The 15,226-nt window shown below is 37.3% G+C and overlaps 2 protein-coding genes across 5 annotated transcripts in view; both read left to right on the top strand.

Moving 5' to 3' along the window:
• The first annotated feature begins 347 nt into the window (after nucleotides 1-347).
• LOC144085736 (phospholipid hydroperoxide glutathione peroxidase-like) lies at nucleotides 348-3,542 on the top strand. Its single transcript, XM_077615328.1, has 7 exons — nucleotides 348-474; nucleotides 1,424-1,518; nucleotides 2,437-2,581; nucleotides 2,656-2,807; nucleotides 2,919-2,943; nucleotides 3,011-3,070; nucleotides 3,154-3,542. Exons 1-7 carry the CDS (start codon nucleotides 406-408, stop codon nucleotides 3,184-3,186), a joined length of 579 nt encoding a protein of 192 aa, XP_077471454.1. The 5' UTR covers nucleotides 348-405; the 3' UTR covers nucleotides 3,187-3,542.
• Nucleotides 3,543-3,950: 408 nt separating this feature from the next.
• The window catches only part of LOC144085735 (phosphatidylinositol 4-phosphate 5-kinase type-1 alpha-like), an 18,396-nt gene continuing 7,120 nt past the window's right edge, over nucleotides 3,951-15,226 (top strand). For 3 of the 4 annotated variants that reach the window (XR_013304225.1, XM_077615326.1, XM_077615324.1), the window contains exons 1-11: nucleotides 3,951-4,236; nucleotides 7,360-7,385; nucleotides 7,485-7,574; nucleotides 8,807-8,937; nucleotides 9,011-9,128; nucleotides 10,565-10,717; nucleotides 11,763-12,062; nucleotides 13,392-13,606; nucleotides 13,684-13,767; nucleotides 14,836-14,884; nucleotides 15,040-15,124. Coding sequence is in view for 3 of the 4 variants with exons in the window: in XM_077615326.1 (XP_077471452.1) it covers nucleotides 4,155-4,236; nucleotides 7,360-7,385; nucleotides 7,485-7,574; nucleotides 8,807-8,937; nucleotides 9,011-9,128; nucleotides 10,565-10,717; nucleotides 11,763-12,062; nucleotides 13,392-13,606; nucleotides 13,684-13,767; nucleotides 14,836-14,884; nucleotides 15,040-15,124 (1,333 nt within the window). In the remaining variant the exon portion in view is untranslated. Of the gene's footprint in view, nucleotides 4,237-6,615; nucleotides 6,772-7,359; nucleotides 7,386-7,484; nucleotides 7,575-8,806; nucleotides 8,938-9,010; nucleotides 9,129-10,564; nucleotides 10,718-11,762; nucleotides 12,063-13,391; nucleotides 13,607-13,683; nucleotides 13,768-14,835; nucleotides 14,885-15,039; nucleotides 15,125-15,226 lie in introns of those variants that run through there. The other variant, XM_077615327.1, reaches the window with a different exon arrangement.

Here is a 15,226-nt window from a genome sequence, read left to right as displayed (position 1 = left end):
TCAAAAAACAGTATCGTCCAATTATTTTGTATTATTAGAGGTAAATCACTGATCAAACTAGACTAACAATAAACACTAGAAAAAAAATACAGGCACATTTCCGAACACGACTCAATACAAAATAAAGTTTCTTCGATGGACCACTTTTCTTCCTGTAAAAGTGCACCCCCTATTGGCCAAAATGTAAGACGTCAGCTACTTAAAAAACGACTTGAAATTTATTTATATATAATTTATATTATAATTTTTATTTTACTATGTTTTAAACATATTTATTATTATGCATTTTTCATGACAAAATATGTTAAAAATGAATTTTAATACGTTGTACTTTCTTGTTTGCGCATGCGCATGACTCAGTCCTGGGCGGGTTAAAATGACGTAAATAATGTCAAATGTGTCATCATGTGGTTCCTGCGAACTTCCTCAGTATTATTCGGTGTTCTCGGGAGCAGAGGATTGACCCGAACAATGGTAACACATTTTAATACCACCCGTATTAATGCGTAATGTAATTATTATTTCATACATTTTTTAAACGCTCTAAACATCAGCCGTCTTCATTCGTGCACAATAGCTAAAGCGCTCAATGCTACTATTTTTAAAACGCGATGTGTAACTAACAAATGGTTCCGACGTAACCATTTGTTTTGTATTATAAGTGTTTTTTTTACGCGTGAAAAAAGCGTTTTACTCGAAAAAAACAGCTCTAGTTCTTACATTTTGTGTATTACGAATGCTAGATTTTGTAGGGTTAGCTTGCTAAATTGCTTCAATGAATTGTAGTATTAAAAAAATAAGCCTATGTATGACTCAACAAAATGTGAACACGCGGGGTGATTATTATGTATATTCCGCCATTTCGTGGAATAGTTTTTAATATTTTATAGGTAGCGCATTTAACCCTTTATCTGCCACTGACGGTATTAGAGATTTAATCCACTTCGCCTCTCATCAAAATGGATTGGACGACTAGCGCCGTCATTTGTTCGTATTTTTCTCAACTAATCACCCATAAATATCAGTGTTTAAAGTTTTTTCAAAATTTCCCCCCCTCCCAACATGTGTAAAAATTAGATAACTAAAAAGTGATAAACAGTAAATATTCTCCTGTTTACTTGAATTAAAAAACATCTTAAATGAAACATGTAAAGTGAAATTTAGTTCGAATAATCAATCCTTGGTATTCTGTTCATTTTTAACGTTTTTATTCAAATAAAATTTCTAAATTAATGCTATAAAATAATAAGGCAAAACAGTCCCTCCCCCTACGAAGAGTTAATTATCTTTGACGAAGCCAGTGATTACGTGACCCAAACGGACTAAAGGTTACTTGAACAAGACTTTATGCTTAGTTTGCTAGCTCCATTGTTGACTCATTTCCTGATTGCGCACCTTAAACCTTACCCTTATTTTTTTGCAGTGTGCGCAAGTGAGTGATTGGCAAAGCGCCAAGTCCATCTACGAGTTCTCCGCCAAAGATATTGATGGCAACGAGGTGTCCCTGGAAAAATACAGGTAAGCTTTAGACCTATTTCCACTATTTTAACATGACCTAGCCAACATCGAGTTTGTGAAACAATTTCATCGGAATCATTTTTCCAGCCAATATGTCATATTAGCACCACCATTCGGACTCAAGATGTCCTCATAGTTAGCCTATTGGGTCCTCCTCCCAACCGAATGCTAGTAATGCATGCAAGAAAATTGAAAATAGCAACAACTACAATCCAAACAGAACCCAGAAAACACCGTTCATTCATTTTCCAAAAGGCTTATCCTCACAAGGGTTGCTGGAACCTACCCCTGTCAACTACAAGTTGGTGTTGGACACCCTAAATTGGTGGCCAGCCAATCGCAGACCGCAAGGAGACGGTTAACCAATCATAGCGAGTGGCTATTTCAAGTGTTCAACCAGCTAGCCTAGCCTAGCATGCATATTTTTGGAATGTGGAAGGAAAATGGAGTACTTGGAGAACACACAAACTCCATACAGTGAGGACCGACCTGGGGTTGAACCCTCGACCCCATCACTGTGAGACCGATGCGATAACCACTCGTCCACCAGGCCCCACCCTACAATTTATTGCATTATTTTTGATAACATGCTTAATATACAGCAGTGCTTAGGACTTAGGAACGCCTGCTGCAAATTAACCCTTTACAGGGCAAGGAACCCTTTTCTTTCTTATATAACGTAATAATAGCTGTTAGCCGTTAGCCCTGAACTGACATTAAAAACAAAAAAAATTCAACCCCTTTCTTTCTTATGTAACGTAATAATAGCCGTTAGCCTCAAAAAATTCAAAAGACATGCTACTTTGCTGATTTTAGTTACACTGGACAGTTTTAGGTTGCAGTAGTACTTGAAAGTAAATTGACTGTCATAATAGTATGGTTTTTGTTCTGTTCATTCATTTTCCGTTTCTACCGCAGGGGTTACGTGTGCGTCATCGTCAATGTGGCCTCCAAATGAGGCAAGACCACAGTAAACTACACTCAGTTGGCGAAAATGCACGCTTCCCTGGCTGAGAAAGGTTTACGCATCCTCGGGTTCCCATCCAACCAGTTTGGTGGTCAGGTAACTGGCACCCATTTTGGCTCTTGCGTTCGCCCCCATTTCACTTTTCAATATTTTTAACCACGACGATTTAGGAGCCCGGAACGGACGCAGAGATTAAAGAGTTTGCCAAAGGTTACAACGCCAATTTTGACATGTTCAGTAAAATTGACGTGAACGGCGACAACGCGCATCCTCTTTGGAAGTGGATGAAAGCACAACCCAAGGGAAAGGGCTTCTTAGGGAAGTGAGTAATAAATACTAAAACTATACTCCAATTTTTAATTTTTTCTTCAACTTGTTAAAACATGCTGAAAAGTGGACATTTCAAACTGATGTGATTTTCTCCTCATCCTAGCAACATCAAGTGGAACTTCACAAAGGTGATTTTTTAATAATATTGTGGAGTTTTGGCATAAACAAAAATATTGAGATTAAATTCTTTAACAGTTTCTAATAAACAAAGAGGGGCAAGTGGTGAAGCGGTACGGTCCAACAGATGATCCCAGCGTAAGTTTTGATGGTTCTTATGGGAATGCGTCATGTTTTTTTTTTAGTAAAAATGTATTCAAAATGCGTTTTTTTTTTTACAGGTGGTGGAGAAAGATCTGCCTGAGTACCTTTAATTCGATATTAGTTTGACTGCACATGGATCTCCCGTATGAACTTGAGGTTGGGGTACGCGTGGGGTCTGGACCAATGACGGCCTGTCCGCGAACCCACTCTTTGGGCTGGGCAGGCCTGACATCTCGGCGTGCAGCTAATTTCCAGACGTCCCGCTACGCTAACTTCACGAGCTGATATGAGTAGAAATCCTTTTGTTATTTATTTAACAAGACATTCCTTCTATGTAATGTTGCATTATTAGTTAGAGTTTTGTGAAACTAACATAGGGGGAAAAAAAGTCAAATTTTGGGCTTCAAATAAAAGGATGCTTGTTGTGAAGATAAAGAAAACATGCATTCGAGTGTTCTAACATCAACATGGATTCCATGTCAAGGACGGTCTGGTTTGTAGTTCAACTACTACCCTTTTTTGTGGAACATTTTTAACAAAATTCCTAGATGAACTTTTTCTGCCAACCCTCCCTGTCAAAAAGGATTGGACCTCCATTGCCGTCAACGTAAGCCACTGATTTATATTACTTTAAGATACATACTATATGGAATATAATAATACACATGGAAGGAGATCAAATTATCCTTTATTTGAATCTCTAAATGTATATATTAATTTTAAATTTAGAGTGAAACACCCAAATAATGTGAAAAATTATTGAACTAGGAAGAAAACCCGCATTATCACTGTAACGAAGTATTTGTAATCGATTACTTTCCGAATGCTCGCCGTGCTTAATGACTGCTGCTGGTGAAACGGTGACGTCACTGTGCGTCATGACGTAGGCGCACGTCGCGAGGCAAGTGACGCTCATTCGGTTGCTGAATCGGTGACCGCAAATCTCTCTCCCTGCCCACCGGTTCCGTTTTACCGCAGGACTTTTCATGCACTCGTCTAGGATGTAATCCTGCCGAGGTACCGAGACCGGGGCTGTGACGGCATTCGGGCGTCGGGCAAGCGGGCTAACGTCGTGGACATGGACCGGGGGACTGCCGAATCCGGCCGTGGGAGCGAGGGGGACGCCGGCCTCACGCTGCAGCTGGAGCCATCGGATACAGGTGGGCATTTTTTACAACACGTTTTTTTGGAATTGGTAGTCCTTTTTGCAGGGATTTTATATCAGTAGTTTTACAAACACAGGCGAGAAATAAATCTTAGTGTTTTTATTTATTTAATGTAATATTTTTATCTCGCCTTCCTACTTGAAATGAGAAAAGTTGTGATTATATTAATGATAAATGATTGCTATTGTGCAGTGCACAAGCGGGTGGCGCGTCGGGCTCACAGTTCTGGGGTCGTGGGTTCGATCCCAGGTTAGTCCTCGATGTGTGTAGTTTGCATGTTGGGCTTGTGTGGGTTTTCTCTGGGTACTTCTCCATCCCTATAGCATGCATGCTAATCTAATTTAGCACTCTAGCTAAAAGTGTGATTGGTTGTTTGTGTCGTCGTGCTCTGTGATTGGCTGGCTAACGATTCAGGGTGTGCCCCCGCCTTAGCCGTGAAGTGCTCAAGCACCCCCCCAAGACCCCGTGACTCCTGTGAGGATTTTTTTTGCTGACGTAGTCGTCGGTCAAATATTAACGTTTTTAATCTCGCTCTCAAAATGAGAAACGTTTAATTGATTAATGAATTTATTTTAAGGGACCACTCACTGATTGGTCCGTTGTTGACTTGTCTTTATGGGATGTCAATCGTCAAGCTCTTCCCGTCTTTGCGTGTCTTTTTCTTCCTCCGCGCCAGATTTGATAAGTGCCTTACATAATGCGACATGGAATTATACTATAAAGCCACGCGTTAATCCCTTGTTGATATTATTCGCTTTCAAGAGGCGCAAAAATAAAACTGAAGCGCATTGATGACGGATTTATGATGTTTAGATGCAAACAGAAATTCATTCTTTTCACTTGCATCGACGATGACGGACATCCAAACATCTTCAAATTTCTGCTCTGAAATTTAATGCGTTTCATCTTATGGACGTCCAATTTAAAAAGGGAAGAATGTTGGTTTGCCCGCTGCCAGTCTTCCCACTTCAACCGGATTGGACGTTTATTGCCATTGATGGTCGCCAATAACTTGTAACCATAATTGGAGATGATAGCCGTCCAATCATGTGGCTCTTAAAAAATGTAATTCAAAGTTAAAATCAGTTGAACACTAGTAGACGTCCAATGCATTAGAAGTGGGAGGGTTGGCAGTGAATGAATGTTCACCCTCCCATTATTGTTTGACACGAACTAACTAACTTGTCCAAATGTATCAAAATACAGTCTTGGAACCAAAATAAACACCGCCATTTTGAATTTTTCCAAATTTTGGAGTACTTTAAACTCCGCCCACTTTTCAAATTTGGACACCCACCTCTTGGGGGTGTGGCTAAACCTGATGGGAAATTGGGGAGATTGTAAAATTCAACTACTTTACCCTAAATCACATTACTAATTATGTTTTCTTGCTGAATATTTATAGTTATATGATATTTTTTGTCATATAGCCACGCAAGTATACTATAGTTTGAAGTTAAACGTCCTTAAATGAGTTCAAACCGAGCCCCCCCACAGTTTTTGTCCTAAATTATCTCGAAGCTGATGGCACTAAATTCTTTCTTAACCCTAATCCCTCTTTTGTGTATGCGCGCCTTTGGTTTAATCCCCATTCTTATGCTTGACATGTTTTCTTGCAGGATTAATCCACAGGTTTGCTAGTCTGAGCGACTGTTTGGACATAAAACGGATCTTTAAATACTTCAATTAGGTTCACACAAAAAAGCATTTTTAGAAATGGGCGAATTACAAAACATTTACAGTATATGGATTTGCACTTAATCATTTTATACGCACAAGTGAGTCTAATATAGTAAAAACAATGATACATTTTACAGTATTCCCTCGATTTGCGCGGTTAAGGGTTACCCACACATGCACATACACGCGCACGCGCGCACATACGCACGCGCACACACATTCACACACACATTCACACACACATTCACACACACATTCACACACACATTCACACACACATTCACACACACATTCACACACACATTCACACACACATTCACACATATACACACACACATACACACACTTACACTTACACTTATACACATTTACACATATACATTTATATTTATATTTATATTCACAGCGGAAAATAAATTGTACGCGACGCGAAAGGACGTCTATCCTCCCGAGACTGAAATTTATCCCTCGACAGTTTTGGTTTTAATCTGTTCTTTCTGTCAATCTGCCACCAAGCAACATCTGCTAGAAACATTTTATTATTCACTTAATCCAAGCAAGTGACATAAAAAAAACCAAAAAGTAACAGCGGTTGTTGGCTATCTTGACGTCTCCTAATCCCGGAGCCTGGTTGGTTAGCCGTGTGATCTCTAGATGTCAACAAATGGTGAGTGGGAGATTAACCGAGGGAGTCAATCCCATAGATTTGTTAGGTCCACTTTCAAAGGGATTCTCGCAAGAATAGAAATTCTGAGACGTCCAACGCTTTCATCCGATTGCCGTGTTTTGGACATTTTTACTCTTTACTTGTTTATTTTTTGGAATATTAAGCGCTTGCTCTTCGGCAAGGTGAGTTGCGATATAATTTTTAATCTCTTTTAAAATAACAGTTGCATATATTTGGTTGAATTTCAAGAACCACATTCAGCAACGGTGGAGATATTGATTTAAAAGCTGCCATTCAATCCAATTCACATTCATCCATTTGTTATTTAAAAATTAAAAAAAAAAAAAAAAGGCAATCTCAAATTATTTAATTTAAAGAATTCAAGAAATTATTGATTGTTTATCCTTGGTTTTTTAAATTGTATTTTCTGGACTATAAGTGTGTATATGCTTTCAAAAATTCTGACCTTTAGAAAATATGACCATAAATAAAAAAAAATCTAAAGGAAAAATATCAAATTTAAAACAAAACAGTAATAAAATCACGGAAATAGGCTTTTTTAAATTTAAGGAGATTAATAAACGGGGAGAGGAGAACTATTAAATTATATCAGGTTTGTGGTGTTTCTTTTTTCAGACCGTTAAACTCCCTTTGTCATTGACACCGATAGACTTCCAATCATGTGGCTTTAACCTCAATTAAAAAATCTTCAAACCAGCTTGTGAGTTTGTCATAAAGAGTAACCTTACATTCCCCCCTGTTTGTTGCAGATCCGGCCAAGAAGAGTCAAGTCGAGGTGAGTGTTGCTTCACATTCTACGAAAAGTAATACACTACAAAAAGTAATAGATTACCAGTCATGTAGTTAGTAACCAAGTCTTATTTTTTGGAAATAGATGCCGTCCCCATTCGGTGCTAGCCAAGCTCACGAGAAGAAGATTGGACACAGGAGAGTTGACGCTTCAGGAGAGACAACATACAAGAAGGTTCTTTTGGGCTTTTTCAGACACGGGCATCCATTTTGGGGCTTTTTTGTTTTGATTTGCTTGCAATTTTGAGACATGAGAGCCGCCTCCAACATAGTCAACTTTGCACCAAAAGAGCCAAAATTCGAAACTGGGAGTCAGAAACAGCATTAAAAAATCCAATTTTCCAAAATATTTTTGAAATATACATTTAGTATGTCTTTTTAATGGGCCCTGATCAATTTGAGTATGTTTTTTAAGAGAGAATAAAAATAAGAGAAACATGAAACAAAGTAAAGAGCTACAGTGTATACAAAATATGATAAGAAGCGAAGAATTCATTTTGGCCGGGAGCCGCATGCGGCTCGAGGGCCACGTGTTTGCCACCCCTGCATCGAAGGCTCAGAGTTGAAAAAAAAAGTTGTTGTCAATTAAAAGTGATTTAGTCAACAAAAGTTGTCACCACAATGAGGCCGAAAGTGACATAATTTACAAGATGAGACTCAGTGACATCTAGCATAAGCATTTATTAATGTTTATGGCAGTGTCATGTCATAAATATGACAGTCTTATGAAACATTGTTAAAGTCTAAGCAGATTGGATCGTGTTTTTGTTCCATTACAGGCTCAGAGTTTTAAAAAAAATGTTGTTATCAATTAAAAGTGACATAATTTACAAGACGGCACTTAGCATACCTGTCAACTTATATTTTTCCCGTATTTTATTAGTTTTTTTATCATCTCAAATTGTGTACGCCGTATAACAACTTTTGTACATGGAAATAATTTTTTTTCAACTACGTTTTTTTGTAAAACCGCTCTCGTTTTAGCCATTTTGGCTCTAATCCGGATCGTCTCGCTCACTAGCAGCAGACGAAAATATGTAAACATTGCGTTTGCATGTTTTTTTTATCGCTTAATAAGAGGAATTGCAATCATTAATAAGGGCAGCAATCGTCCAATGTTGACAGGTATGACTCATTAATGTTCATGACAGTGCCATGTCATAATTATGACAGTCTTCTGACCCCACTGCCAAAAGGTTGCCAGATTGGATCGTCTTTTTGTTCCATTCCAGCCTCAGAGTTGACATCATTTGAATTTGTTGTCAATTATTTAGCGCTAGGGGCTACAACAATCCATCAAACCTTGTTTTTAATCCCCACTTGTCATCGTATTGGATTCCTCCTGCTTCTCCAGCGCTGCTACGGCGCCCCCAGGCTACATGTGTTCTCTTATCTATGTCCCCCCAGACCTCCTCGTCCGCCTTAAAAGGAGCCATCCAACTGGGTATCGGCTACACCGTCGGCAATCTCAGCTCCAAACCGGAGCGAGACGTGCTAATGCAAGACTTTTATGTGGTGGAAAGCATCTTCTTCCCGAGGTAACGTTCGTTTTGTATTATGTTATGCTTTGTAGTCTTTTTAATTTTCATCGTTTTTCGTTTATCGTCGCAGCGAAGGCAGCAACCTGACGCCGGCCCACCACTATCCGGACTTCAGGTTCAAAACGTACGCCCCCGTGGCTTTCCGCTACTTCAGAGAACTCTTTGGAATCCGACCCGATGACTACCTGGTATTTATTTTCATTCACGTAGAACCAGAAATGAGCATTTTCAACTGATGATAATATGGTGTAGACCATGTGTCAAACTGGCGGCCTCGGGGCCAAATCTGGCCCGGCGCATCATTTTGTGTGGCCCGGGAAAGTCAATCATGAGTGGCGTCTTTCTGTTTTAGGATCAAATTAAAATGAAGAGTATAGATGTATATTAAATTTCCTGATTTTCCCCCTTTTAAATCAATAACAGTAATTTTTTAATCAATTTTCTGTGTTTTTAGCTCAAAAATCATTTTGTAAAATCTAAAAATATATATAAAAAAGCTAAAATAAACATTGATTTAGATCTATAAAAAAACTGAATATTCAGGGATTTTAATCCAGTTCTTTTAATCCATTTATAAAAAAATATCTAAATATTATAGTTGACGTTAACGCCAAATCTAAATTTAATCACAATTCTACACGAACAAAGTTTACATGCTCAGAACATACTTTGTAATCAAATTGTGTCCATTTTTACCACCTTGTTAAATCTTTTATGCTAAATTAAAGTCTCGCCTGTAATTTTTATATCTTTTCTGCATTCTCATTTGAAGCACAGTAAAGCATTAAAACATGATTATGAAACATTACTGCTCCAAGCATCAATTAACACATCTTAAACTGCTCATTTACTCCGCTTGAAAAATCAACCCCATTTTCTCTCTCGCCCGATAAATTTCACAATAGTCAATTAATAGCTCTCCCTCTACCATGAAGAAATTATATCCAATAAACCGCCTCGTTGCCACTTGACATACCGACGCGACGGCGACACGTGGCGTCCGTCACATTTGCACGCGCGAGGCGACACGCTGGGTTTGACCGCCGCGTTTAAGCCGACGCCCAATCCACGTGCCAGAGAAAGCTTAGCTAAAGCGTCCTTATTTTAAAACTCAAGCAGGACAGCGAACAGAATTTGTCAGCATTTTCTGTGTTATACGTGGCATTAATAATTAATTAGATGATAGAATCTTGTCAAAAAGTATTAAAAATAAATGATTGAGACTTTCACAGAACCATAACTATCGAAAACAAAAGAAAATGCAACGGTTTGCCTCTGCATAGTTGAAACCGATGGTGTATGACTCAATGGAAAATAGTAGTTTATTGTATTGAAAAACAAATTGAGACTCCCGCAGAACCTCAACTATTGAAATTAATCCACTTATTCATTTTCTGTTCCGCTTACAAGGGTTTAAAAAAACATTCTTTCACTAATTTCCTACACAACACAAACTATTAAATATTTTCCGATAAACCGATTGAATTTCTTGGGGAAAAAAACAACTGCAAAATGGGATGAAAACTTTATTTTGTGCTATTTTGGTTCATTTTACAAAGAAAAACACATCACATGACAATAATTTGCTTTTATTTTGAATGTGCTTTCGTCTACTTCCTTCCAGTATTCCCTCTGTAACGAGCCATTGATCGAATTGACCAATCCCGGGGCCAGCGGCTCCATTTTCTACGTAACGCGCGATGACGAGTTCATCATCAAAACGGTCCAACATAAGGAGGCGGAGTTTTTACAGAAATTGCTTCCCGGCTATTACATGGTGAGTTCAATGTCAAAATGAACAACTTTATTCGTATTGTCGATGTTAGCAGAGCAGCAGTTTAAGAAGGGTTGGAGCTCTCTAATTGGTCCTTAATTGGATTTACACCTAGCAACGTTAGCTAAAACTTGTTGCATGCAACTTTCACAGTCAAAGAGCAAAGTGATTTCAAATATTGTTGGGCAACGTGGAAAATAAAATATGATAATATGGACCAGAATTGCCTTTAAAAATTAGCTGATTTTTTTTACATTGACCGCACAATAACATTAGCATTAGCATTAGCATAGACTTTAACAGAGTTATTCTTGTTCTAATGTATTTAATGTTATTTCAGAAATAACTAATAATAAATAACATTGTGTAAATGTAAATTTATAAAGCAAAATTGGGAATTTAAAATCTTCATTTTGTGTCTCTCAATAGGATATATTTTAGTGTTTATTTAGAATTTTTTAAAATCATTTGAAAACACCTTTTTTTAAAGAGGTAGAAAAAGAAGTGTATATTTTTTTAGATTTTTAATGTTAAAGGATTTTTTTTTAAAGGAAACATTTGTAAAACTATTTTTATTTTACATTATTCATTTAGGAAAAAAGGGAAAAACAACTGCAAATAGCCTCATTTTTTTTGCCATTCATCAAATCATTTTTTTCAGTTTTATTCAAATCTGAATGAGGTTAAATGATTTTTTTTAAAGGGAAAGATTTGTAAGACTTTTTTTATATTTTACATTATTTATTTTGGAAAAAAATGAAAAACAACTACAAATAGTCTATTTTTTTTGTCATTCATCAACTAATTTTTTTATTCAAATTTAAATGCGGTTAATCAATGTGATGTAACAGGTTTAAAAATGTGAATTTGAAGATTTGGATTATGTCAAAAAAGTATTTAAAACTAAATAATACATTAAAATCCAGACCCCTCTTTTAAGTCTGTTGCAGTACGACATCAACAGCATAGAAAAACTCCCACAAAAAAAACAATTTTTTTAAAAAAATGTCAATAAGAATCCTCTGTAATCTTCATCCTGTCTCCCCAGAACTTGAACCAGAACCCTCGCACCCTGTTGCCCAAGTTCTTCGGCCTCTACTGCGTTCAATGCGGTGGCAAAAACATCCGCATGGTGGCCATGAACAACATCCTCCCGCGTTCTGTCCGCATGCACCTGAAATTTGACCTGAAGGGCTCCACCTACAAGAGACGAGCGTCTAAAAAGGAACGGGAGAAAAGCAAACCCACCTTCAAAGATCTGGATTTTCTGAGCGACGTTCCCGAGGGACTCAGTTTGGACCAGGACACCCACGGCGCCTTAGTCAAAACTTTGCAAAGAGACTGTCTGGTAAGAGACAAACAGTTTGTTGACAAATGTCTGACTCAATTCAAAAATCATACTACTCATACTCAAGTTAAAATAGTCATTCAAAAAATGGCTTCAAGTGCAAGTAAAAATGTATTTGGGGAAAAAATACTGCTTAAATTGTCAGATTTAAAAATAATAATAATAATAAAAATTATCAGAGCATAGTGTAATTTATTTATATGGACTGTTGTTTTTATATTATACTATAATCTGTTACATAACCATATCAGGCTAAAAAAAATATTATATACATTATATATTATACTCAGCAAAATACCTTTTAGACATAAATAAATATATAATAAATAAGTTAATAAAATATATATATTTATTTATGTCTAAAATGTCTTTTGCTGTGTCTGTATTCTCACTCTCTTGCTACTGTGACAATTAAATTTCCCAAATACGGGATGAATAATTATCTAATCTAATCTAATCAAATCTAATCTGATTCTGACTAGACAAAATAGAGAAATTAAATATCATTTTTTTCCATTTTATATGGTGACAGACTTCTGCTTTATGAATATAATTATTGAAATAAATACAGATGTAGTTATTATTGATTGCAACATCAATGCGAAATAATGTCAATAATCAAATAATAATAATAATAATAATAATAATAATAATAATAACAATAATAATAATAATAATAATAATAATGATAATGATAATGATAATGATAATAATACTAATAATAATAATACTAATAATAATAATAATAATAAATATGTCCACAGTGCAACGTAGTATATTATGGATTTTTTTTTGCTTGACAGATATTATCAAAATATAACTTTTTGGGGCAGGTGTAATAATTGTTATTAATTTCAGTGTATAATCCAATTCTGATTGGAGAAAAAAAGTGTTTCAGAGATGTTTTAATTAATCAAATATTTAGAATGATTATTGCAAATGTTAGTATAATAACAGGGTGGCTAGTGGTTAACGCTTTGGCCTCACAGCTCTCTAGTCAAGGGTTCAATTCCCAGGTGGGACTTCACTGTGTGGAGTTTGCATGTTCTCTCTGTGCTTGTGTGGGTTTTCCCCGGGTACTCCGGTGTCCTCCCACATCCCATAAACGAACATGCTAGGCTAATTGAATGCTAGCTACTCGTAATTGGTTGTCAATTTTCTCCTTGTGCCCTGTGATTGGCCGGCCTCCGAGTCAGGGTGTCCCCGTCTGGGGACCGTAGTTAGCTGGAATGGGCTCCAGCACCCCCGCGGTTCAGAAATTGAATGAATAATGCGTTGATAGCAACCTCTGGAGATAAATTATGATTTTTCTTCTTCTGGATATTGCAGGTACTGGAAAGTTTTAAGATTATGGACTACAGTTTGCTCCTGGGCGTCCACAACAAGAGCCAAGCCCAGAGAGAGCGTCAGTCCCAGGGTTCGCCAGCAGGTGACGGCGAGGGCGACGAGACCCGGCCCGCCGCCCAGAAAGCGTTGTACTCCACCGCAATGGAGTCCATCCAGGGAGGGTCCGCATGCAGGGAAACTCTGGACCACGACGACACGTAAAACCCGGCGGCTCGGCGCGGCCAATCGGAGCGGACGTGATGCCGATTGTCCCCTTTTGACCCCAAATCTGCAGAATGGGTGGCATTCCGGCCGTTGGACTCAAAGGAGAGCAGCTCCTCCTCTTCGTGGGTATCATCGACATTCTGCAGTCTTACCGGTACATTTACTTCTTTTTTTTTACTTTAAGTTATGAAAAAATTAATGTTTTGACCATATCGATCTGAAGGCCATATTTTTAGAGCAGTTAAAATAATGCAGTCTTCTCTTAACTTTTCTTCAAATTGATATCCCCATGCTCACTTTTTTACTCCCTTATAATTGTTCAAGGTATGAATGAATGTTTTTGGTCATTCTGAGAAAAACTGGACCATAAATATGTAACAATATAATTTTCTCTTAAGCAATACACATCAGCAAATGTTTAATTTTTTTAATCACAAAAATAATTATCTGCTTTTATTGAGGACTACATACATCTGGTAAATTATTAAAATAATCATAGTTTTTTAAAAATATTATTCGTAGTTATTAATTTCAATAATTGAAGTTAAAAAATATAATTTGTTATTTTTATTTTAAGTAGTATTTAATAGTTTCAATAATTGAAGTAAAAATAAATCATTCATTTTTCATGCTTCTTACCCGCACAAGGGACGTGGGAAAATATTAAATTATTCTCATTAAAATAAATTAATGAATACATTAAAATAAACAAATCAAGAAATAAAAAAGAGGTACTAGATTTACTGTTAAGAGGCAAAAAAGAGGATTTGGATATTTTTTTTATGTCCCCACACATTTGACCAACTATTAAAGTACTTGTCGATTAATTTCACAATTAATTGTCAATTATTGATTCACCTTGGCTGACCTAATTGCACTTTGCTATCCAAAAAATTGCAATATGTGTTTCTCTTTGATATTGGAAGAAAAAAAAAACAAATTTTCTGTAATCCTCCTATATGGCCACAGGAGGGTGCTAAATGTCTCACTAATAACAAACGTTGTGGCAACGTACATACTATTAATTTATATACAGCAACAAACCTATCCATTTGAAGTGAGAGGGTATCAGCAAACGAACAAAAACGTACCACTCTCCCACTTAAAATGAATTGGACATCCACTCCGGATCAACTCATCTAAATTCCCAGCAGAAGAATACAAAAGCCACACGATGGGGCGTCACGTAATGACCAAAACAATGCCACTTTCTCGCTTTCAGATTTATGAAGAAATTGGAGCACTCCTGGAAGTCTCTGATCCACGACGGGGTGAGTCCAGCACCCCGCCTCTCTCCCGGCGCGCAGCACTCAAACAAATCAAGCCGATCAAACGGCGGCCAGCCTCATTTATTTTAGTAGGTCTTTTACACGGCGCACGGTGCACTGACATCCGTCATTTATTTCCCCGGGACGCCCCACGCCAGGACACGGTGTCCGTTCACCGGCCCGCTTTCTACGCCGAGCGCTTCTACAAATTTTGCAGCGCTGTCGTCTTCAAGAAGAGTAGTTGTGAGTTGTTTTCTTGTTGAGGATTTTAACAAAAAAGACACATCTTGTATTTAAAAAAAAGGCAGATTGTACATCAGTGCCTTGAAATAGGAGTGATTCTCA

The sequence above is a fragment of the Stigmatopora argus genome, chromosome 12, assembly GCF_051989625.1.
Source record: "Stigmatopora argus isolate UIUO_Sarg chromosome 12, RoL_Sarg_1.0, whole genome shotgun sequence".
Classification (NCBI taxonomy): domain Eukaryota; kingdom Metazoa; phylum Chordata; class Actinopteri; order Syngnathiformes; family Syngnathidae; genus Stigmatopora; species Stigmatopora argus.
Note: the sequence above shows the minus strand (reverse complement) of the source record. Positions and strands in the feature narration are given on the sequence as shown.